Source organism: Aquarana catesbeiana, linkage group LG08 (assembly GCF_042186555.1).
Source record: "Aquarana catesbeiana isolate 2022-GZ linkage group LG08, ASM4218655v1, whole genome shotgun sequence".
Lineage (NCBI taxonomy): Eukaryota > Metazoa > Chordata > Amphibia > Anura > Ranidae > Aquarana > Aquarana catesbeiana.
In genome coordinates this window covers 101,978,991-102,004,371 of record NC_133331.1, presented here as the reverse complement: position 1 = coordinate 102,004,371, position 25,381 = coordinate 101,978,991, and the positions used below count along the sequence as shown (strand labels likewise).

Here is a 25,381-nt window from a genome sequence, read left to right as displayed (position 1 = left end):
GTTGGAAGCATTCCCTAGGAAACACATTTAATCCCTTGTGTCCCACTAGTGGTTAACCCCTTCACTGCCTGTCACATTTACACAGTAATCAATGCATTTTTATAGCATTGATCGCTGTATAAATGTGAATGGTCCCAAAAATGTGTCAAAAGTGTCCGATGTGTCCGCCATAATGTCGCAGTCATGAAAAAAAATCGCGATCGCTATTACTAGTAAAAAAATAAATAAATAATTTTTTTAAAAACATGCCATAAATCTATCCCGTATTTTGTAGACGCTATAACTTTTGCGCAAACCAATCAATATACGCTTATTGCGATTTTTTTTTACCAAAAATATGTAGAAGAATACGTATCGGCCGAAACTGAGGAAAAAATTTGCTTTTTAAAAAAAAAATTGGGATATTTATTATAGCAAAAAGTAAAAAATATTGTGTTTTTTTCAAAATTGTCGCTCTTCTTTTGTTTATAGCGCAAAAAATAAAAACCGTAGAGGTGATCAAATACAGCCAAAAGAAAGCTCTATTTGTGGGGAAAAAAAGGAAGTCAGTTTTGTTTGGGTACAACGTCGCACGACCGCGCAATTGTTGTTTAAAGTACGACAGCGCTGAAAACTAAAAATTGGTCTGGGAAGGAAGGGGTTGAAAATGCCCTGTATTGAACCGGTTAAGGCTCTATTGCTAGAGAGAACATTTCCTGTTTCAGTTGAACTGTTCAGGTCACATGATTTTGACATCACACGTGTAGGAGTGTATACAGGCTGTAGTGGAAATCTCCTCCTACCTGGAAACTCAGTGCTGGACAAACTGTGCAGTTTATCATGTGATTGTGGTATACAGATCAGCAAAAAAGGTATATAGTGGCAGTATTTTAATGTAAAAAGAAGATTTATAAGCTGTGGGCACTGTGGGGGGGGGGGGCAGAGGAACTACTTTTATATTACTGGGTTTAGTAGCACTTTATTGTGCTTCTTCTTGAGCCGCTCTTTGTTGCCTTGGCGGTATGTTTTGGGTCATTGTCATGCTGGAATACCCATCCACAACCCATTTCCAATGCCCTGGCTGAGGGAAGGAGGTTCTCACCCAAGATTTGCTGGTACATGGCCCTGTCCATCGTCCCTTTGATGCGGTGAAGTTGTCCTGTCACCTTAGCAGAAAAACACCCTCAAAGCATAATGTTTCCACCTCCATGTTTGACGGTGGGGGTGGTGTGCTTGGGGTCATAGGCAGCATTCCTCCTCCTCCAAACATGGCAAGTTGAGTTGATGTCAAGGAGCTTGAATTTGGTCTCATCTGACCACAAGGCTTTCACCCAGTTCTCCTCTGAATCATTCAGATGTTCATTAGCAAACTTCAGATGGGCCTGTACATGTGTTTTCTTGAGCAGGGGGACCTTACGGGTGCTGCAGGATTTCAGCCCTTTACAGCGTAGTGTTTTACCAATTGTTTTCTTGGTGACTATAGTCCCAGCTGCCTTGAGATCATTGACAAGATTCTCCCGTGTAGTTCTGGGCCGATTCCTCACCGTTCTCATGAACATTGAAACTCCACGAGGAGAGATCTTGCATGGAGCCCCAGACCGAGGGAGATTGACTGTTATTTTGTGTTTTTTCCATTTGCAAATAATCACACCAACTGTTGTCACCCTCTCACCAAGCTGCTTGCAGATGATCTTGTAGCCCGTTCCAGCCTTGTTTAGGTCTACAATCTTGTCCTTGACATCCTTGAACAGCTTTTTGATCTTGGCAATGGTGGAGAGATTGCAATCTGATTGGTTAATAGCTTCTGTAGACAGGGGTCTTTTATACAGGTAACAAAGTGAGATTAGGAGCATTCCCTTTAAGGCTGGATTCACACCTATGCAGTTTTAGTGCTTTTTGCATTTTGCAGATTTGCACTACAGAACGTGTTCCATAGGAAAGCAAGTTAAATGGACTGTAGTGCAAATCTGCAAAATGCAAAAAGTACTAAAAATGCATAGGTGTGAATCCAGCCTAAGAGAGTGCTCCTAATCTCAGCTTGCTACCTGTATAGAAGAAACCAGGGAGCCAGAAATCTTGCTGATTGATAGGGATCAAATACGTATTTCATTCATTGCAACTCAATTTATAACTTTTTGAAATGTGTTTTTCTGGATATTTTTGTTGTTTTTCTGTCTCTCACTATTAAAATAAACCTACCATTAAACTGGTTGTAAACTCTCCCCCACAACTTTGTCCCATGTAAATCAGCATAAAAAACCCTAATGAATACTGCTTGTAGATATCTCCTTACTTGCTTAGTATTGTTATCCTTTTTGTTCTTTAGAATGATGTCACTGAGCGTGCCCATATCTCCCCTGATTTACGGCACACTCTGCGTGCTTGTCTGTCTATTATCAGGACTTCCTACGGCACAACACTGAAATCTCACGAGACTGCATAATCACTCAGAACTTCCTACTACACCCCACGTGAATCATGTTCTGGGCATCGGACAGCATTACTGCAGTCTATCAGCTGAAGCTGATAAGACTGACATAGGCAAACACTAGATAATCGACACATGTAAATACTATGAAATAAAACAAGTCAGCTATGAGCAGGGAAGCAGGGTTGCCATAGAAATGCTGGATTGAGAAGGAGGCTTGGTTAACAGTACAGGAAGTGCTCAATGTAAGGGTGGAAATACACTCTCCTGTGGACTCAGAAAACAATACTTAAAATGGCGCTGCCTTACCCCTGGAAACAAGTTTTTTAAAGTTTCTTTAAACAGTAAGTAATATGTGATTTGGGCTGGATTACAGTGGCTATAGTTTGATAATTACTTATTATAATGGACTAAATGAAAAGAAGCATCAGAGTGGGAGAGTTTACTTCCTCTTTAAAATTACAGACTGATCATTTCTTTGTCATCAGGCAAACATACAACATCAGCAGGGGGTCAAATACTTCTTTCCCTCAGTGTATGCATCCCGTGTGGACACACATAGTACGTCCATGTGACAAAACCCTAATGAAGACACGTGCTGCAGCTATTTTGTATTGTGGTGTGTGTGTGTCTATATATATATATGTGTGTGTGTATATATATATATATATATATATATATATATATACACATACATACATACATACATACATACATACATACAGGTGCATCTCATAAAATTAGAATATCATCAAAAATGTATTTTAGTAATTACATTGAAAAAGTAAAACTCATATATTTTATATAGATGCGTTACACACAGAGTGATATTTCAAGCATTTTTTTCTTGTAATTTTGATGATTATGACTTACAGCTAGTGAAAACCCAACATTCAGTATCTCACAAAATTAGAATGTTACATAAGACCAATAAAAAAAAGGATCTATAATACAGAAATGTTGGCTTACTAAAAAGTATGTCTATGTACAGTATAGTATGCACTCAATACTTGGTCGGGGATCCTTTTGCATGAATTACTGCATCAATGCGGAGTGGCATGTAGGCGATCAGCCTGTGGCACTGCTGAGGTGTAATGGAAGCCCAGGTTGCTTTGATAGCGGCCTTTAGCACGTTTGCATTGTTGGGTCTGGTGTCTTTCATCTTCCTCTTGACCATACCCCCCAGATTCTATATGGGGTTTTGGTTAGGCAAGTTTGCTGGCCAATCAAGCACAGTGATACCATAATCATTAAACCAGGTATTGGTACTTTTGGCAGTGTGGGCAGATGCCAAGTCCTGCTGGAAAATGAAATCAGGATCTCAATAAAGCTGGTAGAGGGCTGTGCTGACTTTGGACTTGATAAAGCACAGTGGACCAACACCAGCAGCTGACATGGCTCCCCAAATCATCACTGAAGTGCATTTGCTTTTGCAGCCAAATTAGGATAACACCTACTTTCTACATGTTCACATTAACAAATCATAACTTAAAAAAATAAAATAAAAATTGCTGGTTACATTTTTAAGTGTTTTACTTGCTTAAAAATCCTTCCAAGCATTCCCTGCTTGGTAACGTTTGGGGGGTGGGAAACCCTACGCTACCCTGCGCTACCCTGCACTACCCTGTAGTGATGTTTAAAGTGGCTGTAAAGGCTCAAGGTTTTTATAAATAATGCATTCTATTCATTAAAGTAGAAAACCTTCTGGGTGCAGCTCCCCCCTCTTATACTTAAGCCCCATCTCAATCCAGCGATGTGCATAAGAGCTCTTCTGTCAAACCTGTCTCCCATCTCCTGTCAATCACAGCCAGTGAGCCAATGAGGAGAGAGTGGGGGTGGGGCTAAACCATGTTCTGTGTGTGAATGGACACACAGAGAGCAGCTTGGGAGTGAGCCTGCTGCTGGAATGCTCCAATAGCAAGAGGATTTCTACTTGGGCACTCGGCAGGGGGAGGGGGCCAGGACTCAAAATGAAGAGCATTGTCAGGCTTGAGGGAGGTCAGTAATAAGTTTGGCATACACAGGCTGAGCAAAAAAAAAATCTCAAGGATTCCTGCATCCACACAAGCAATGTGAATGCAGGGATCTAGAATAATGGTTTCCAGCAGGACCACTCCACAGAAGCTGGTCTAATGATCCAGATCAGATCCTGTTAAACATACAGGGCTACACACAGATTGAAATTTGGCCAGTTAATTTCAATGCATGTATACCCAGCTTCAGACTAGTAAGTTTAGATGGACTTAACTAACAAATTGAAGCTGAACTCCAGCTAACACTATTTAAGTTACAGCAACATGTTTTCCTTTTTAGACAAAAGTTTTACATAAATGAATAAAAGCTGAATTATACATTCTATGAATGGAGGTTGGGCAGATGATTAAAAGGTCCACTCACTCCCTCTATTCATAGATCGCATTTCATTCATAGAAGCTTTAGTACTGGTGTCTATGAATGGAGCAGCTGGACAGAAAGGGTGGGCATAGTGGGCCACTCTTGATGATCCCTATCACAGCTCCCTTTAGATTTATTAACCCTTGTAGTGATTTTTTTATGTTTTTTTATTTAAAAACTCCTACAGGTCAAGCTAGAATCTACTACATTTAAAGAAAAAAATTATAATAATTATTTTAGTAGTTCTAAAAATTTCAAAACATTAAAAAGTTGTGGGTGAAGAATAGGATTTGAGGCTGAGCAACCCAGGAGAGTTCCCACAGACCCAATGATACTTTCTGGTACAGAGCTGATTGCTAATGCAGTGCTGCTCTCAGATCTTTTTTCATCTTTGCTGGAAATTTATTTATTTATTTATTTCAGGTACTTATATAGCGCCGTCAATTTACGCAGCGCTTTACATATATATATATTACATTCACATCAGTCCCTATACCCTCAAGGAGCTTACAATCTAAGGTCCCTAACTCACATTCATACCTATGAAATAAAGCTATGGCTTTGTTATATCAAAATACCCTTTATGATATGGGTATCTAATTTCTTTCTTCAGGGACAGGAGCAAGACTGCAAGGCTTATGAGTACTGCGGGCGACAGTGAAGCGACTCATCCGCAAGGCCTCTTCATAACACGGTGGGGTTTCAGGTCCCACAGTCGTCAGCTGAGGCGGAGGACCATGAGAGTGTGACACAGCAAATATCCTGCGGGCGGCTGGGCCAAATACTGACTGCAAAGCTGTAAGCAAAAAGAGATACAGAGTTTAAGAGAGGACGTCTTGGCACATTATCGATGTACTATTGATGGGATTTTATGGTAGTTTTAATTGTGCATTTCATATGAAGATTCCTGCCAAAACCTACATAAGCTTGTTGTTAGATAAAGATTGTTAGAAGGAGTCAATGAGGAGGTTAGCCAATGATTTCTAAGTAGTAATATTATATTGTATATTGCCTTACCTTTATCCTTTGCCTGCTGACAGTGTGTCTTAGTGATCTAGGACTCTAAAACCAAATGTGAAGGGTATTGACTAGATTATGTCAGGAGAGAAGCAAGTACCAGTCTCGCCAATATCGCTGCCTACCTTCGCACATGCGCGGTAGAGCGGCACTCTGGTGCATCCCTGGGCACAAAACAGCGAAACGGCTAATGCGCGTGCGCAATTCAGCTAAATGGCCAATGTGTGCATGCAATTCAGCGAAACAGCTAATGCGCTGCGCGATTCAGTGGAACATACGCAATACGCAACTGGGCGCGCAGAACATGAGCCTTCCACTGGCCTATAAAGCCACTCTGTGCCATGACCAGATTGTTGGTTTGTCTTTCAGCTCCCTGTGTGTTTCCTGCTTGTATCCTGATTTTTGATTACCTGTTGTGACCTGGATTGACCTTGACCTGCTCTGATCTCTTCCTACATCTGACCCTCGGCTTACCTCTCGGACGTCTCCACTTGCTTCCTGTGTTTGACCCTCGGCCTGTTTACGGACTTTGCTATCAATCTTCAGTACTAAGTCATCAGCCTTCTGACAGACCTGCTAACAGTCCTTTGCACTAGACTGTTCTTGCCTAGCTAAGACTCTTATTAGTAATCAGTGTTTGACCCCCGGCCTGTTGCTGCATTAACTGTTCATCTTCCTTCTTGAGCTTCAGCATCTTCCAGTCCTGCACAGCTGTCTCCCTGCTGGTGACCTTCACACAAGACCTGCCCAGCCTGCTGGTGACTCGTACCTCTTTGTGCCCTTCACCCCCTGTACCATCTTCAGGAGTGGAGTGTGCTTAGTCGCAAGAGGTTACCGGTCTCAGCATCTCGGTCTCGGTCAGTACCCTTATCTGACAGATTATGATTAGCATTCAGGTTGGATGGTTGGCAACACAAAATGACCACCATGCCTTAAAGCTGACTTCTAGCCTTACCTTTTATTCCCACATTTGTAGCAAGTGTTCCTCTCCTGTGTTGAAGCTGATTGCTCTTTACAATTTCCTGCAAACTTGCATCTCCAAAACATACCTCTTTAAAGCTGCAGCAGCTTTCTTTAGCCCACTTTTTTTGTTTCCTGCCTGATTAGCTTCAATCATCATCATCATCATCATCATTTCCATCTCCTCCTTATCCGTACTCCTATTGCCCACCTCTCAAAGCTATTGAATTTCTATATTAATCATTTTATTCCCTGTCATCCTTGGAGATATGCTTGCTCATGTTGCACCCTCATAGATAGAGTAGGCTGCTAGGCCTAGCTTTGGTTCCATGGAACCAGTGGAGCAGGGGTAGGGCTGCTCAATTTTTGTGCAGTGGGGGTGGGGTGGAAGAATGTGGTGCTAGGGCAGTGTTCCTGAGTCCTGAGTACAGCCTGCTTGAGGAGATCCCTGTTGAGGGGTCTTGCCCTCTTGGGAAGGAAGCCTGGCTGGGCCACTCAAGACCATTCAAAGTTGTACTCCTATGTTATCTTGGCTGTGTGCTTAGGGTTGTTGTCCTGTTGTAAGATGAACCTTTGCCCCAGTCTGAGGTCCATAGCGCTCTGGAGCAGGTTTTCATCAAGGATGTCTCTGTACATTGCTGCATTCATCTTTCCTTCAATCCTGACTAGTCTCCCAGTTCCTGCTGCTGGAAAACATCCCCACAGCATGATCCTGCCACCACCATGCTTCACTGTAGGGATGGTATTGGCCAGGTGATGAGCAGTGCCTGGTTTCCTCCAGACATGACACTTGCCATTCAGGCCAAAGAGTTCAATCTTTGTTTCATCAGACCAGAGAATTTTGTTTCTCATGGTCTGAGAGTCCTTCAAGCAAACTCCAGGTGGGCTGTCATGTGCCTTTTTACTGAGGAGTGGCTTCCATCTGGCCACTCTACCATACAGGCCTGATTGGTGGAGGGCTGCAGAGATGATTGTTCTACTGGAAGGTTTTCCTCTCTCAACAGAGAGCTCTGTCAGAGTGACCATCGGGTTTTTGGTCACCTCCCTGGCTAAAGTCCTTCTCCCCCGACCTCTTAGTTTGTCCGGATGACCCGCTCTAGGAAGAGTCCTGGTGATTCCAAACATCTTCAATTTACAGATGATGGAGGCCATTGTGCTCATTGGGACCTTCAATGCTGCAGAAACTTTTCTGTACCCTTCCCCCGATCTATGCCTTGATATATCCTGTCTCAGAGGTCTACAGACAATTCCTTGGACTTCTTGGCTTGGTTTGTGCTCTGACATGCACTGTTAACTGTGGGACCTTATATAGACAGGTGTGTGCCGTTCCAAATCATGTCCAATCAACTGCATTTTTCACAGGTGGACTCCAATCAAGTTGTTGAAATATCTCAAGGATAATCAGTGGAAACAGGATTTGAGTGTCATGGCAAAGGCTGTGAATACTTATGTACCTTTTTTTTTTTCCTTTTTCCTTTTAATAACTTTGCAAAGATTTCAAACAAAATTATTTCACGTTATCACTATGGGGTATACAGTAGTTTGTAGAATTTTGAGAAAAATAATGAATTTAATTCATTTTGAAATAAGGCTGTAACAAAATGTGGAAAAAGTGAAGAGCTGTGTACTTTCCGAATGCACTGTAAATAAAACTCATTGCTTTGTGGATTTGTGATGGAAGTGATAATGTGTGGAAACCTTTTGAAGAAGTTGATGCTTTGTACAGTATGTATGAGCCCAACAGTGAACACCAGTAGGCACCAGAACAAGGTTATCTGTATTCCTGAGCATCACTCCCAAGCTTTAAATTAATTACTGTGCGGATGTCAAGGAATTATTTACACACAGTAGGTATTTTGTATGTAATTATCAGGATCTGTTTAATGGTGTTTAATTTATTTATCCACATAATGCGATTATATATATTCACAGCCATGCAATGCAAATTAGACAGTGTCAGCATATGAATCACTAATGCCTTGTCATCCTTGTACCTGCTGCTGCATACATAATAGCACTGCTTCATAGTAGAACAAGGAGCATATAATACGCTACATGACTCACAGGTCATAGTGCTCTGGATGGTGCTGTCGTGGTCAATGGCTATGACTGTGACTTCATAGGGCTGCTCTTCTCCCCTCTCAGGGTGGCGCTGCTGTCTAAGATACCAGCACCGCAGGCAGGCACACGTGATTCCAAACATGAGAAGCAGGACTCCGGCAGTGACAACAAGCCTGGGGCACAAGACAAAAGAGCGTTGGTGAGATCGTCCTCAGCGGTTAAAATGGGACTTCAACTAATACTAGCTTTGAAAAGACTAAAGAGGCATGGCAAGTTTTTTTGAAGTTGTCATTTTTGACACAATTTTTTGGAAAATGAAGAAATTAAATAAAAAATGTTTCACAATTTTTTTTTTATCTACTGTCACCAGTGCAGTACAGTGTCATCATATGACTAGTGTGGTGGTGCTCAGGGATGTTGACTGGTGACAGTATGTAAAAAAAAAAAATAAATAATAATAATGTAAATAATTTTTTATTCAATTTTATAAACATTTTTTTTCTCTTTTTACATTTTTTTTCCACATACTTTCATCAGAGTAGTTTAGTGTCACTATACTAACCTGAGGGGGGTTTTCAGGGATTTTTTTTAACACTGTTATGCCCCGTACACACGGTCGGACTTTGTTCGGACATTCAGACAACAAAATCCTAGGATTTTTTCCGACGGATGTTGGCTCAAACTTGTCTTGCATACACACGGTCACACAAAGTTGTCGGAAAATCCGATCGTTCTGAACGCGGTGACGTAAAACACGTACGTCGGGACTATAAATGGGGCAGTGGCCAATAGCTTTCATCTCTTTATTTATTCTGAGCATGCGTGGCACTTTGTCCGTCGGATTTGCGTACACACGATCGGAATTTCCGACAACGGATTTTGTTGTCGGAAAATTTTATCTCCTGCTCTCCAACTTTGTGTGTCGGAAAATCTGATGGAAAATGTCCGATGGAGCCCACACACAGTCGGAATTTCCGACAACACGCTCCGATCGGACATTTTCCATCGGAAAATCCGACCGTGTGTACGGGGCATAACTGTTATAAGCAATAGTTTACTGTCATGAATGGCTCTTTATTCATGACAGCTTAGTGTTGACATGCTGTGATTGGCTACAGCTAATCACATGGTACAAAGTGCTATAATTGGCCCAGGTATCGTGTGAAAGCTGTGGGCCAATCACAGCATTACAATACAATCATGAATGGAAGTCATTCATAACTGTTTTGTTGACATTGTAATCAAGTGAACGCTATGACCAATCTTAGCGATCACATGATACCCCAGTATCAGTACATCACCTAGCTTGGCTGTGCCGCCATATACTGTGGATGGGCAGCAAGAAGATAAAGAAAAAATATATTTTTTTTTTCTAATGTTTTTTAGATAAACGCATAAGGCCAGGTTCACATTTTTTGTGATGCGCTAACAAACGCACGTTAATATTGTGCTGTAACATATGTTGCCATACAACAGCCTATTCATTTTAAATAAGCTGGCAAACCAATCTAGCACAGACTAAACCACACCTGACCTGTTTTTGAGAACGCAAACTACCACACTTTGCAGTGCGCTGCAGAGTAACGCAAAATATTGTGATCCTGGTCCAAATGTGATCAGCTAGTTGCAACTGATGTCATCAGTTTGTGTTAATGTAAAACAAAACATTGTTTCTGTGTATAGCTATACAATTATATATATATATATATATATATATATATATAGGGGCAGCCATATTTGTTCATCACATACACAAGCTCTGCTTATTATTTTGCTGCGCAATACAGTGGTTTCACTTTACTGCTTCTTTTCACAACCTATGAGTCAGCTGACTTATTGAAATCAATGCACTCCATGTGTGGCATGAGGTTCTTTTGCAGGAACAGTGAATGAAGCTGAATACAGCTATCTTAATTAGTCTATAATCGTTATATTTAATAACTAAAATAAACTATATTAGTAAATCAACCCCTAAGTAAGCACTGTTTTTTTTTTTTTCTTTTATATTAATTGCAGGAATGTCTGAGAGATTTGTGTAAGCTAAACATATTGTGACTGTATGTTTTCAGCTGCATCATCAGCTCCATCTAGTGGCTAAATGCAGTATATTTTCTCATTGGGGTAGTTCAGGAAATTATACAACATTTTGGCCACTAGATGGCGCTAATGATACAGGAATGAAGCTTTTTGAAAACATACAGTGACACTTTGTTCAGCTTGCACAAATGTTTATGACAATTTTTTTATAAATAAACCAATTCTCTCATACTCTTAAACTAGAATACATGTATGTGAATGTAATAACAACAAATGTCCTTTAACAGGCCACTACCCAAAATGCCAGACCCAATAACATTATTCCTTAAACCATTATCAGTTATTTAAGGATCTTACCATATGTACCACTGATGTATCCATTCTGTCTTAGAGCAGCTGCAGAAAAAAGCAGAACAATTAGTTTATATTTGCTTTAGGAGACATGGCACATGATAAACAGAATTAAACAAGGTCACTTCACCTACAGCACACAAGATCTTTCTCTAATCAACAAAGCCTTACAGTTTGAATGTAAACTATACAAAGGGACGTAACGTAAATACAAGAGAATATAAAAATGCATATAACACCCTGCTTGGAATACAATTTCATAAGGTCTGTAGTCTTTGAAACTTCATTTGTTTGGTATTGCAGCCAGCAAGTCACAAGTGAGAATAAAGTTGCTTAAAGGGTAACTCCACTTTCGTGGGGGAAAAAAATAGCAAATAATTAAAAAATAATATAGCATGTACAATTACGATACAAGTCATCTTATAATTGAATGTTATTACCTTTCCTTTTCAATCTTCAGCCAATCTGCAGCCAATCTGCAACTGTCATTTTCTGAAAATTCAATGCAATATGGCTACCTGGAGGTGTTCTGTGCACAGAATGTGTACAGAATGCTCCCCAGAAACATAATTTCGTGCTTGTGTGATTGGCTCACCGATTTTCCCAGAAGTCTGCGCTAAGATACAAGTCAGATTTCAGGCATCCCCTGGAACAAAAATGTAATTTGTGGTGGGATACTCCCAATTGGAACACGTCTGAAGGGATGCAGGCCCAGCAGCTTTACTCATTAGTGCCCTGCAGGTACAACAGCTGATTGATAATTATGAAACCACTCCTATTAGATAGATTTTCCCACATGGGCACAGAGAAACACACAGGGATTTCTTCACAAAAAAACAAAAGGTAGGAATCTGCAACAAAGTTTGTTAAAATCCTTGCAATGTACATAGATTACCCAGAGGGGAATGTTCTTTTCTCTACAAAAGTGGAGTTGCTCTTTAAGTACTAATGTGACTTAATAATAGTTAACTATATGGTCAGCAATTCCCTAAGTTACATGGCCAGGTGCCCCAAAACCTAGGGAGTTTTATTATGCAAATGTTGACTTTTGCCAAGAAAGTCAAGCGGTGGCTCATCCCCACCTGTGCTTCACTTTTGGTAAGTGATGCCACCACTCTGGGCAACTTACACACACTTATGCCTGTGCAACTTACCAGTGCAATTAATAACGCTTGTTATTTAAGAATGGATGACAACAACATGCGCATATTTGCACTGCAATGAATTTCAAATGACACCCCATTGTACATACACGGAGAAAACAAACACAATTGGCTCTCAGCGTACAGCAACACATGTAATAAAGGACAGATGCTTGGCATTGCAGTGTGCTAAAAAAATGAGTTAGATAAATTGTTTGATCTGTGGATATGATTTGAAGATCTATTGAAAATAATTTGGCATTACCTCAAAGCATGCACCAAAAACATGTAAACATATGTACATAGATGTAAATGGGCTACATTGGGTTTGTGTAATTCAACTCGCTCGTCTTAAAGCGTTTGTTACCCTAACACTTCATATACCTGATATGTGCCTGCTGTACCATGTACTTGTATGAGAAAGTATCCTGTTCTCTTTGTATTGCTTCATTTATGTGAAATCCCTGGTGTTCCTACCAATCCCTCTACTTCCTATTAAAAACCCACCACACTAAGCAGGAGCGCACACCATGGTCAGTTCTCCAACTCAGTGTGCTGCTTCTTTTGCCACCCCAGCTCTTATGCAGCTGAGAACAGAGGGAATGCGACCATTTATAAAAATTTAAAAAAAAGGTATGTATAATGTTTTTTTTATATCAATATATCTTTATAATGTTTTTTTTTTAATCTATATATCAATATATCTTTATAATTTTTATATATATATATATATATATATATATATATATATATATATATATATATATATATATATATATATATATATATATATATATATATATATAATTTAGCTGTGCTGGAAAGCTCAGTGTGCTGCTTTTTCTCCTCCCCCAGCTCTTATGCAGCTATGCAGCTGAGAACAGAGGGAATGTGACTATTTATAAAAATTAGAAAAGAGGTATTTATAATTTTTTTTATATCTATATATCTTTTTAATGTTTTTTTTTTTTTTATTCAATATATCTTTATAAATTTTTTTTGTATTATTTTTATATTTATATATTTAGCTGTGCTGGAAAGAAAGCTCAGTGTGCTGCTTCTTCACAGAGGGAATGTGATCATTTATAAAAGTTAGAAACAAAAGGTATTTATAATGTTTTTTTATATCTATACACAAATATTTTGCCTTTCATTTCCATTTTAAACTGAATGGGTTGTTTTACAAGGTGATTGTTTACAATCACTTTAATCAGTTATTGCTTTTATTTTACTGCAGATGATAACAGCAGATAATTCTTAATATGTCACCTGTTATTTGTATTACATTATCCTGTTTCATTTAGGCACAATAAAAGTACCGTAATTTTGTATTTACAGACATGTATTATTGGGTTGTTTGATATCGATGACTGGAGGTTACTTACTGCTTCGAGTTCTCACAATCCAACTCACACGATCCCTTACAAATCTGAAAAACAATCATAACTAACAGTTACTTGTCAAGCATTAATTCTACAGAGTAAATGCTGCATATACAGTATACTGTATGTGTAACATGTTACTGAATATGTTCATTTAAGTCCAGATGTAATATGTTGTTGTGGGTAGATCACAGGTGCACTATAAAAATATACTGTAGCTTTACATTGGCCATACATGGAAACTGGATATTTGGCAGCAAGTCCCTGGTAATAACTGTGGTGTCCATTTATGAAACTGTGAACAGCAGTGATCCAGGGGATCGCCGCTGATCTCAGCTCATCAATGGTTTATGAAACCGAGATACTCGGGGGAGAAGTACTCCCCCAAGTGTACTGTACAGTACTGTGTACTGTATACTTGAGTATTGCGAGTGCACGTAGGTCTGCGACTGTTCTGCGATTGCACGTAGGTCTGTGAGTACCTGTGTATTGTCTTGTTGTGTACCTGTGTATTGTCTTGAGTATTAGTGCCAGGAAGCTAGCTGTTAGGTAATTTGGACAGGGTAAAATCCCCAAATCCTCACTAAATTTAATAGGTACGATGCCCGGCGGGTGTGGAGAGGCGACTCTTTGTACATCTTGCTGCATGTATGCGTTCCTTGATCATCCGATCGAGGGCGAATACTGCTGTGCAAAATGTAAGCACATTGTTTCCCTGGAAGCCCAGGTTCTGAATCTGGGGAAGCAACTGTCAGCACTGAGAAGTCCCTCCATACTAAAGGAGAACCAGGAACGTACACGGCAGGTGCCGGCAGGGGCCAGCACAGAGGCGGGTGGAGACAAAGAGGTGCAGGCACTAGCAAAGAGTAGATGGGTGACAGTCAGGAGGAGTAGAGGGGGAAGTGCCAGAGAGGCTGATCCAGGACTGGAGCATCCCAATAAGTACACTCCATTGAGTGACATTGGTGAAACCAGTCAGGGACCAGCACTGCTGGAGCTGAGGGACTCTCCTAGCTGCCAGGGGAAGAACTCCTCCAGTGAGAGTGGGGGGGCAGCAAAGGGAAAGGAAAGACAGATTCTGGTGGTAGGGGACTCAATCCTCAGAAGGACAGAGAGGGCAATCTGTAACCAAGACCTGAAGTGCCGAACAGTATGTTGTCTACCGGGCGCTCGGGTTCGGCACATCACGGATCTTGTGGACAGATTACTGGGAGGGGCTGGGGAAGACCCGGCTGTCATGGTGCACGTTGGCACCAATGACAAAGTCAAAGGCAGATGGAGTGTCCTAAAGAACGATTTTAGGGACTTAGGAGCTAAATTGAGGAAAAGGACCTCCAAGGTAGTATTCTCAGGAATACTACCGGTACATCGAGCCACACCAGAAAGGCAGAGGGAGATTAGGGAAGTAAACAAGTGGCTGAAGAGCTGGTGTAGTAAGGAGGGGTTTGGGTTCCTGGAGGACTGGGCCGACTTCTCAGTCGGTAACCGGTACTATAGAAGGGACGGACTGCACCTAAATGAGGAGGGTGCAGATCTGCTGGGAATGAAGATGGCCAAAAAGTTAGAGGGGTTTTTAAATTAGGCGATGGGGGGGAGGGTCCAGAGACAGAGATAGCCAGCGCGGAAGATAGTCCAGAGGGTAGTATTGGGGGCATTAGTGGTAGGTTAACCAAAGCACAAAAACACAAGGCGAGTATAGTAGCAAGTCATAGTTGCAATCTCGAAACACCCAATACGAGGACAATATGCGTCCGGTCTAAACTATGTGGCATGTTCACCAATGCCAGGAGCATGGCGGACAAGATGGGTGAACTAGAGATACTGTTGTACAAGGAGGATTTGGATTTTGTGGGAATTTCAGAGACCTGGTTCAACAGCTCTCATGATTGGCTGGCAAACATTCAAGGGTATACCCTATACCGCAAGGATAGAGAGGGTAAAAAAGGGGGTGGAGTATGCCTATATATCAAGAATAATGTACAAGCGAATATGACAGATGACATCACTGAGGGAGCTAGAGAGGAGGTGGAATCCTTATGGGTAGAGCTCCAAAGGGATGAAGCTAAGGGGAAAATAATACTGGGAGTATGCTATAGGCCCCCTAACCTGAGGGAGGAAGTGGAGACGGATCTCCTATCACAAATTGGATTAGCAGCAAGGATGGGAAGTGTTATCATAATGGGGGATTTTAATTATCCAGACATAGACTGGGCGGAGGGAACCGCGCATTCATTGAAGGCTCGCCAGTTCCTTAATGTCTTGCAGGACAATTTTATGGGTCAGATGGTAGACGCACCAACTAGAAATAAAACATTACTGGATCTACTGATTACCAACAATACAGACCTGATCACAGATGTGGAAATACGGGGCAATTTAGGTAACAGCGATCATAGGTCAATTAGTTTCAGTATAAATCACACAAATAGGAAACATGAAGGGAACACAAAGACACTGAATTTCAAAAGAGCCAACTTCCCTAAACTACAAACCTTGCTAAAAGGCATAAATTGGGATAAAATATTAGGAACAAAGAATACGGAGGAGAGATGGGTTTGCTTTAAGAGCATATTAAATAAGGGCATTAGCCAATGTATCCCATTGGGTAATAAATTTAAAAGAGCGAACAAAAATCCTGGATGGCTTAACTCCAATGTAAAAATGCATATAAAAACAAAGGAGAAGGCCTTCAAAAAATACAAGGTTGAGGGATCATCCTCAGCATTCAGACTTTATAAAGAATGCAACAAGAAATGTAAGGGTGCAATTAGGACGGCTAAGATAGAACATGAAAGACACATAGCGGAGGAGAGCAAAAAAAATCCCAAGAAATTCTTTAAGTATGTAAACAGTAAAAAAGGGAGGACAGACCATATTGGCCCCATAAAGAATGAGGAAGGACATCTGGTTACAAAGGATGGGGAGATGGCGAAGGTATTGAATTTATTCTTCTCCTCAGTCTTCACGAGTGAATCGGGGGGCTTCAGTAACCAAAACTGCAGTGTTTATCCTCATGACACAACACAGGAAGCACCTCCATGGTTAACAGAGGACAGAATTAAAATTAGACTTGAGAAATTTAACATTAATAAATCACCGGGACTAGATGGCTTGCATCCGAGGGTACTTAGGGAACTCAGTCAAGTGATTGCCAGACCGTTGTTCCTAATTTTTACAGACAGTCTATTGACTGGAATGGTACCAGCTGATTGGAGAAAAGCCAATGTAGCACCAATATTTAAAAAGGGCCCAAAATACATCCCTGGGAATTACAGACCAGTTAGTCTAACATCAATAGTATGTAAACTCTTGGAGGGGATGATAAGGGACTATATACAAGATTTTAGTAATAAGAACAATATCATTAGCAGTAATCAGCATGGATTCATGAAGAATCGTTCTTGCCAAACCAATCTATTAACCTTCTATGAGGAGGTGAGTTGCCATCTAGATAAAGGAAGGCCCGTAGACGTGGTGTATCTGGATTTTGCAAAAGCATTTGACACAGTTCCCCATAAACGTTTACTGTACAAAATAAGGTCCATTGGCATGGACCATAGGGTGAGTACATGGATTGAAAACTGGCTACAAGGGCGAGTTCAGAGGGTGGTGATAAATGGGGAGTACTCGGAATGGTCAGGGGTGGGTAGTGGGGTTCCCCAGGGTTCTGTGCTGGGACCAATCCTATTTAATTTGTTTATAAACGACCTGGAGGATGGGATAAACAGTTCAATCTCTGTATTTGCAGATGATACTAAGCTAAGCAGGGCAATAACTTCTCCGCAGGATGTGGAAACCTTGCAAAAAGACCTGAACAAATTAATGGGGTGGGCGACTACATGGCAAATGAGGTTCAATGTAGAAAAATGTAAAATAATGCATTTGGGTGGCAAAAATATGAATGCAATCTATACACTGGGGAGAGAACCTCTGGGGGAATCTAGGATGGAAAAGGACCTGGGGGTCCTAGTAGATGATAGGCTCAGCAATGGCATGCAATGCCAAGCTGCTGCTAATAAAGCAAACAGAATATTGGCATGCATTAAAAGGGGATCAATGTAAGAGATAAAACGATAATTCTCCCACTCTACAAGGCTCTGGTCTGGCCGCACCTGGAGTATGCTGTCCAGTTCTGGGCACCAGTCCTCAGGAAGGATGTACTGGAAATGGAGCGAGTACAAAGAAGGGCAACAAAGATAATAAAGGGTCTGGAGGATCTTAGTTATGAGGAAAGGTTGCAAGCACTGAACTTATTCTCTATGGAGAAGAGACGCTTGAGAGGGGATATGATTTCAATTTACAAATACTGTACTGGTGACCCCACAATAGGGTTAAAACTTTTTCACAGAAGAGAGTTTAATAAGACTCGTGGCCACTCATTACAATTAGAAGAAAAGAGGTTTAACCTTAAACTACGTAGAGGGTTCTTTACTGTAAGAGCGGCAAGGATGTGGAATTCCCTTCCACAGGCGGTGGTCTCAGCGGGGAGCATTGATAGCTTCAAGAAACTATTAGATAATCACCTGAATGACCGCAACATACAGGGATATATAATGTAATACTGACACATAATCACACACATAGGTTGGACTTGATGGACTTGTGTCTTTTTTCAACCTCACCTACTATGTAACTATGTAACATGTTTTCCGCTGATCATCACACACAGATAATCTGTCATTGACTGTCACAGAAACAGACAGTTTACGAAGGTGTGCGATCTCAGGAGTTCACTGGCGATCTTTATCAGGATTCACCCTCCCCTATTCACCAGAAGAGGTGGTGAATCAGGAAGTGAAGACAGAATCCTGGGGGAAGAAGGAAGATTACTGACTTCCTTCTTCCTCATTCTTCCTCGAACAGACCCCCAAGATAGTAACCATGTCCCTCTGTCATATATATATATATATATATATATATATATATATATATATATATTGTAGGGGGACTAATTATTTTATTAACTAAGGTGGGCGGTCTCCTCTGGGAATGTCCATGTTAGCTATGACTAAGTAACAATGATGTTGTGAAACGCGTCAGTTGTTTGTCATGCTTCTGTTGTCACATGAACGTTGACTATTCATTACAATAAAGGCTTTTATCGGAGTGCGGCTGTCCAGAATCTATTTCTTCAGTATTGCTCGTGCTGAGCCTGCTCCTGGCTTTCCCTTTGAGGAGGGCGTTTTCTTCAGTACACGACGTGGAGCGGTTCACCCTTTTGTTCTAATGTCCATGTACTGAGCAGTGATAATTTACCGCTGCTTAACAAACGGACATCTCTGTGTTTCGGTGAACTTTTGGTACTGTAATCTCGCTATGTCCCCCGAGATGCCAGAAGCGGGAGGCGTTCTCCACTGTTTGAAGCGTTTGTAGATGGATTCACTTAACAAAAGGAGAAGCGATCTACACCGCTTCATATACAGGCACTCAAAGGAGAACAATCTCCTCTGTGAATGCCGGAGAACTGAGCAGTGGATATTTTCCACTGCTTCATAAATGGACACCACAATCTTTGAATAATACACAATAACTGGTAGAGTAACAATACACAACAAAAAGAAACACAGCAAATGATTACATACTAGACTACAATGTAGTGTTCATGTAAACCTACATTTTGTATGTTATTTTGTTATTTTGTATGTTATTTATGTAATTTAATGTAGGAATCTGCTGCCCTCTATTTTCTGTATTTGTAAATAGTTGTTTGTTAATTTCAACAGAGTTGATGGTTATAGATAGGTACTTCCCGTTCCTGCTAGCTGGGTTACACACACCAGAGGAAAGAAGGAAGGAGAGAGAGAGAGAGAGAGAGAGAGAGAGGGGGCAGATCCTGCCCCCCCATGTGAATAGGGGGTACTCCTACTCATTCATCTAGGAAAAAGTATAGTGTAAATAAACACAGGAGGCAGTTTTTGAAAAGTCCTTTATTAAAAAAATTATCCAACATCCATCACGATGCCCGCTGACCCACTCCCGATAAAGGCTCCCACCCTATGACAGCTCCGCCTCCTCCCACTGCTAAATAAACTTCATCTGTTGATGTCCCCGCACTTTGTGACATTATGACCAGGGCATGCTGGGTCGTTGATGTCACAAGGGGCCTGATATGGTTCAGATGGGGGGGTGCTCGTTCACCCCCCCCCTTTGCTGATCTGCCGGGCTGCATGCTCAGATAAGGGCCCGGTAAAGATTTTAGGGGGAACCCCATGCCATTTTTATTTTGCCCTCCAAATCCATACCAGACCTGAAGGGAATTTTTTCCTTGACTTTTTTAATGCAGGTAAAGCCTTTTGTTACATTCAGCTGTCAGCGCGGAAACCTACTGACAGCTGATGACTTATCGGTTGTTAAGGACTCGGTTGCCGCCCGCTCCTTAACAACCATGAGAGTTACTGGTTGTTAAGGATGCCGGCGGCTGCCCGTTCCTTAAAGCAGAGTTCCACCCAAAAGTGGAAGTTCCACTTATCTGCCTCCCCCCCTCCAGTGCCACATTTGGCACCTTTCAGGGGAAGGGGGGAGCGGGTACCTGTTTTTGACAGGTGCCCATGCCCACTTCAGAGAACTCAGAAGTTCGGCCCCCCTCCTCCTTGTCCCACTGCTGGGCCATTCAGAAATCGCTTCGCACATGAGCAGTAGGGACCCGGCTGTGAAGCCGAAAGGCTTTACTGCCAGTTTTCCTTACCTTGAATGGCAGAACGCCGCTTTAACAGTGAGTACACATTCCATAAATATTGCATGCCTCAATCACTACTTAATTACCGCATGCATTTAATTATTTATTTCCTTCTGTGAATTGAGTTTAACGCCCGTTCATGCGGTATTTACCGAGTATGTACCAGAGAACGTTATAGTTAATTGACAATTTTAGGAGGACACGAGCAGTATTTAGGAAAATGTGTCTGGACACCTACTGTACATGTCAATGGGTTGCTGGATGTCAGAAAGCTATCGGCACCACATCCCTTAGTTAATAGAATTTTGATAATGGAAGGAGATGTGGGATTTTAAAGGTGCCAAAACACAACACAGATATAAAATATATCAACATTTTATTTGAAAACATGAATTACAAAATTTCTCTCTCTATATGCCCTCTTGATTTTGGAGCCCAATTTCATTGATTTTAAGATTTTCGTAATTTTTCAGGTAAGGGAAACTCTGGGTTGGTTTACAAGCTTATGTATATATGAGATACAGTATGTTAGTTCTCTTAGGATTTCTAATGTATTAACAATATTGTGTTTTGTTTGATATCAACTATTTGTTTGTCTAAATATACTGTTTTCAATTTATAGTGGTGATCATATATGCAGTACCTGTTAAGTCTCCTGAAGAAGCTGAGGACTGGTAGGAAGCAGGTGGGCTTACGGAGGAGGGGTGAGAATTGACACGTGATGACGATCACGCTCACGCTGGACGGATTAGCTTCCACCCGACCCTCCGCCGCTGCCTGATGCCAAGAATGAGCCGCCACGCTGGAAGGCTGCCGGTCTTTAGATCACGGACCCTGCTCTCGCTCCTGACCAGCTCCACCGATTCCTTGGCGGGTATTGTCTCTGCCTGAAATCCTCAGCAATAGACCTGTATGCCTACTGGGACCTCGGACAAATAGATTAAAGGGACCGCAGCAGAGAGGAGCGGCTGCTCCATGGAATCCAACTGTCCCCAAACCCCAGCTTCAGCTTCAGCCTTGGGCACACACTGCTATCATGACTGTACTTATGGAGCCCAGAGAAGTAGGAGAATCTCCAGCCATTTAATGAGGAGGAGAAAGTGTTCTGGAGGTTGGTAGCTATAAACTGTAGACTATGGATTGCCATATGTATATCTATCTGAACTACCTGAACTATTGATTGCCCGGTGAATATCTGTGGGCCACCCCACTTCCCTGAATACCTGTTAGCTGACTTGAATTGAGAGATCCTTGCTCCCAGGCAGACAGAGGAACTTTAAAGGGACTAGCTCCGGTTTTATACACAGTGGGTGACGGGCTGTGTATATTTGTGGGCCATCTATCCCCCTAAACACCTGTCAGCGTACCTGAATTGGGAGACTCTCACTCTCAGGCTGATTTGGGAACCTTAGAAGGTCTGGCCCCTGTCTCACACACAGTGGGCTGTCGGCTGTGTACACCTGTGGGCCACCCACTCCCCTAATACCTATTAGCTATCCTGGACTGGGGGACCTTTGATCCCACGTGGGCACTGGAGCTTTGGGGGGACCAGCTACTGTGCTTCACACAGTGGGTTGCCGGCTGTGTACACTTGTGGGCCACCCCCTAAATATCTGTCAGCTGGCCTGAATTAGGAGACTTTCTCCCCCAGGCAGACACCGGAACCCTAAAGGGGAGCTGTTCCTGTCTTACACACAGTGGGCCCTCGGCTCAGTATTGAAAATGGAGAGACCAGGACTGTATAGTAAGCTTGATTACATAGAGGGACTCTGTAAATATCTGCACATAAGGGGAATCTCTGAGTGGAAAAGATCTGTCTCCACCTTGGCCCTCCAGCAAACTACTTACGAAACATATTCTTTTCGTATACCTAGCTACCTACTTACTTATACACCCAGTAAAAATGAGAGGCAAAGCAAACAAAGCAGGGGGGGAATTCAGCGCTATCTATCAGCAGAGACAAGCATACCCGAAGAGGGTTTTGGTAGCCCCAGGCAAGGAGCAGTCGGTAAGTCCAACGACCTGGCATCAACTTGGCCAATAAGTACTGGGGGTAACCTTTCGGTAGGCTTTAGAGTGCAAAGCGGGGAGCAAAAAAGTAAAGGGGGCCCAGACATATTAATGGAGAAGGAAGTAAGATCAGGGGAAACCCAGACGGGTATGCTGCAAATTAAAGAAATCTTGGCGGATATGTTGGCTAAAATTGAAACATCATTGAAAACGGATATTGCAGCAGTTCGCTCAGATATCGTGAGCAGATGAAGTCCCTGCAGAGAGCCAATAGAACCCTCTCATATAAAATCGAGGATCAAGAAAACCAAACTTAACACAAAAATTTACGTGTAAGAGGCTTACCAGAGAAGTATAAGGAAGAAGAGTTACCAGGAGTGATGCTCGGCCTATTCAATCTCATGCTGAGAAAAGAGATCTCAGAAATATTAAAAATCGACAGAGTACATAGGCTGACAGGGTATCGAAGCCAAGTTGCTGACACCCCAAGAGATGTAATAGTGAGGTTCCATTATGCGGAGGAGAAAACAATGGTAACAGAAAAAGCATGAAGCTCGGGAGGAATCTCTTATGAAGGGACAAATCTTCAGATCTTTGCGGATCTGTCGGTGGAGACATTGACAAGAAGAAGACTCCTTAAACCACTGACAGAACAAATGCGACCATCCAATGTACCATCTCGTTGGGGCTTTCCAGCCTGTCTCAAGGGGAAAAAGGAATCTGCACCGCAATACTGAGATTCTCAGAAGATCTGAGGGACTTTTGCATGAAAATAAGATCCTTTACCCCGCCCCCATCTCTGCCAGGCTGGGAGGAGAACATCAACAGTTCTAAGCAACAGGCGATGGTCTCGGAATTAGGGAAGGGGGGGAGGAGGGAAGGGGAAGTAAGACACGTAGTAGGTAGAGAGATAATTCCATCCTTGAGGCATATTCAGTGAGATCGCCCTTCCCTTGACTAACCAACCTTTTTTTTTTTTACAGCTGGGAAAGTGGGATGAGGACCCATTGACTCTGAGAGACATTTAAAGCTTGGGAGGGGACCTAGAGCCCTGAAAGTCAAAGAGTAAAAGGGGGAAGAAAATAAGGCAACGGGAGAGGGGGGAGGGAACTGGGGCTTGGAAATTCAGCGGGTCGGGAGTGTCAAGAGTGGTCACCCCTTTGGATGTATGGACAAGAGCCGACACCAGGATAGGTGCGGCCATATCCGTACATTGAACAAGATATGGATACTTGTTCAGCCCTCCATGGGGATAACCTCCCTGGAGGGGGGGGGGGAGGGGTGGTTGTTGTTGTTGCTGGGGGGGGTTCTTTCTCTGCCTCCTATCCTTCCAGGACCTTTTGTGAGAGAAAGGATAGTTACATAGTAGGTGACGTTGAAAAAAGACATGTTCAACCTATGTGTGTGATTATATGTCAGTATTACATTGTATAACCCTCTATGTTGCAATCGTTCAGGTGCTTATCTAACAGTTTTCTGAAACTATCGATGCCCCTCACTGAAACCACCACCTGTGGAAGGGAATTCTACATCCTTGCCGTAAAGAACCCTCTACGCAGTTTAAGGTTAAACCTCTTTTCTTTTAATTTTAGTGAGTGGCCACGTGTCTTATTGAACACCCTTCCACGAAAATGTTTTTTTCCCTATTGTGAGGTCACCAGTATTGTATTTGTAAATTGAAACCATATCCCCTCTCAAGCGTCGCTTCTCCAGAAAGATGTGATAGTTGCTCCCTTTGATCAACTATGGCTTCAATAGATTTAGTGACTTATAATGTAAGAGGCCTAAACACCTCTTGTAAAAGGTACAAGGTAAATAAAGAACTGCACCAATATAGGGCAAATGTGGTTTGCCTGCAGGAGACACATAAAGCTCATGCTTCGGGACATAGACTGTCTTCTCATTTGTTCCCCATGTGGTTTTACGGAGACTCAACTTCGAGTCGCTCACTGGGAGTAGCTATTGGATTTGATAGAAGTACGGTGTTTGTTCTAAAGGCGCAGCTGGCAGATCCTGAGGAAAGGTTTATATTTATTAAGGAGAGACTGTTTAATATGGAATGTATCTTTGCAAATATTTATTCCCCCAATAGGGAACCAAGTTCTTGAAGAAAATCTTGAGAAGGTTGACGGAATTTAAAGAAGGGAAACTTATTGTATTAGGAGACCTTAACATGTGTATAGACTTGCGGATAGATACCACTGGGGGGTTCTACCCGCTTTACAGCCCAAAGGCAGAAAGAAACAAAAAAATTATTAATAGAACATCAGCTAGTGGACGCCTGGAGGATCAGACACCCAGAGGCCCGAGACTATACTTATAATTTTGCTGTTCATGGGTCATACTCATGGATTGACTACGTATTAATAGAACATCAATTAATAGTCTCTCTTAAAATGCAGTCATCAAAACAATTACTATCTCCGATCATGCCCCAGTAGTGATTCAGTTAGAAATACTGACAGGAAACCGAGGGGGAATGACTTGGAAATTGAATGACTCTCTTATTCAGGACCCTACAGTAATTAAGAAGATGGAACAGGAGCTGGTAGGGTTTTTCTCCATTAATGATACACCAGAAACCTCACGGTCCACTCTGTTGGAATAACATAAAGCAGGGGTAGGCAACCCTGGCACTCCAGCTGTTTTGAAACTTCAAATCCCATCATGCTTCTGCCTTTAGGAGTCATACCTGTGAATGTCAGGGTCTTGCAATGTCTCATGGGACTTGTAGTTTCACCACAGCTGGAGAGCCGAGGTTGCCTACCCCTGACATAACGCCTATATAAGGGGGATATTAATAGGTATAGGAGCTCAAAAAAAGAAAAAAAAAAAAAACACAGAAGAAGATGAATACCCTTTATAGAGAGATTCAGGAGTTGGATCAACAGACTAAGCCTAAAAGTATCCCAGAGAAGCGAGAGTTAATTGAAAAAAAAGGGGA

The 25,381-nt window shown here is 41.9% G+C and overlaps 1 protein-coding gene across 1 annotated transcript in view; it reads right to left on the bottom strand.

The window, feature by feature from the left end:
• Positions 1-5,382: 5,382 nt before the first annotated feature.
• TMEM52B (transmembrane protein 52B) overlaps positions 5,383-25,381 on the bottom strand; it is a 50,739-nt gene continuing 30,740 nt past the window's right edge. Inside the window, 4 exon segments of the mRNA XM_073597630.1 lie at positions 5,383-5,597; positions 8,843-9,012; positions 11,234-11,272; positions 13,755-13,798. Of these exon segments, the coding sequence (XP_073453731.1) occupies positions 5,383-5,597; positions 8,843-9,012; positions 11,234-11,272; positions 13,755-13,798 (468 nt within the window).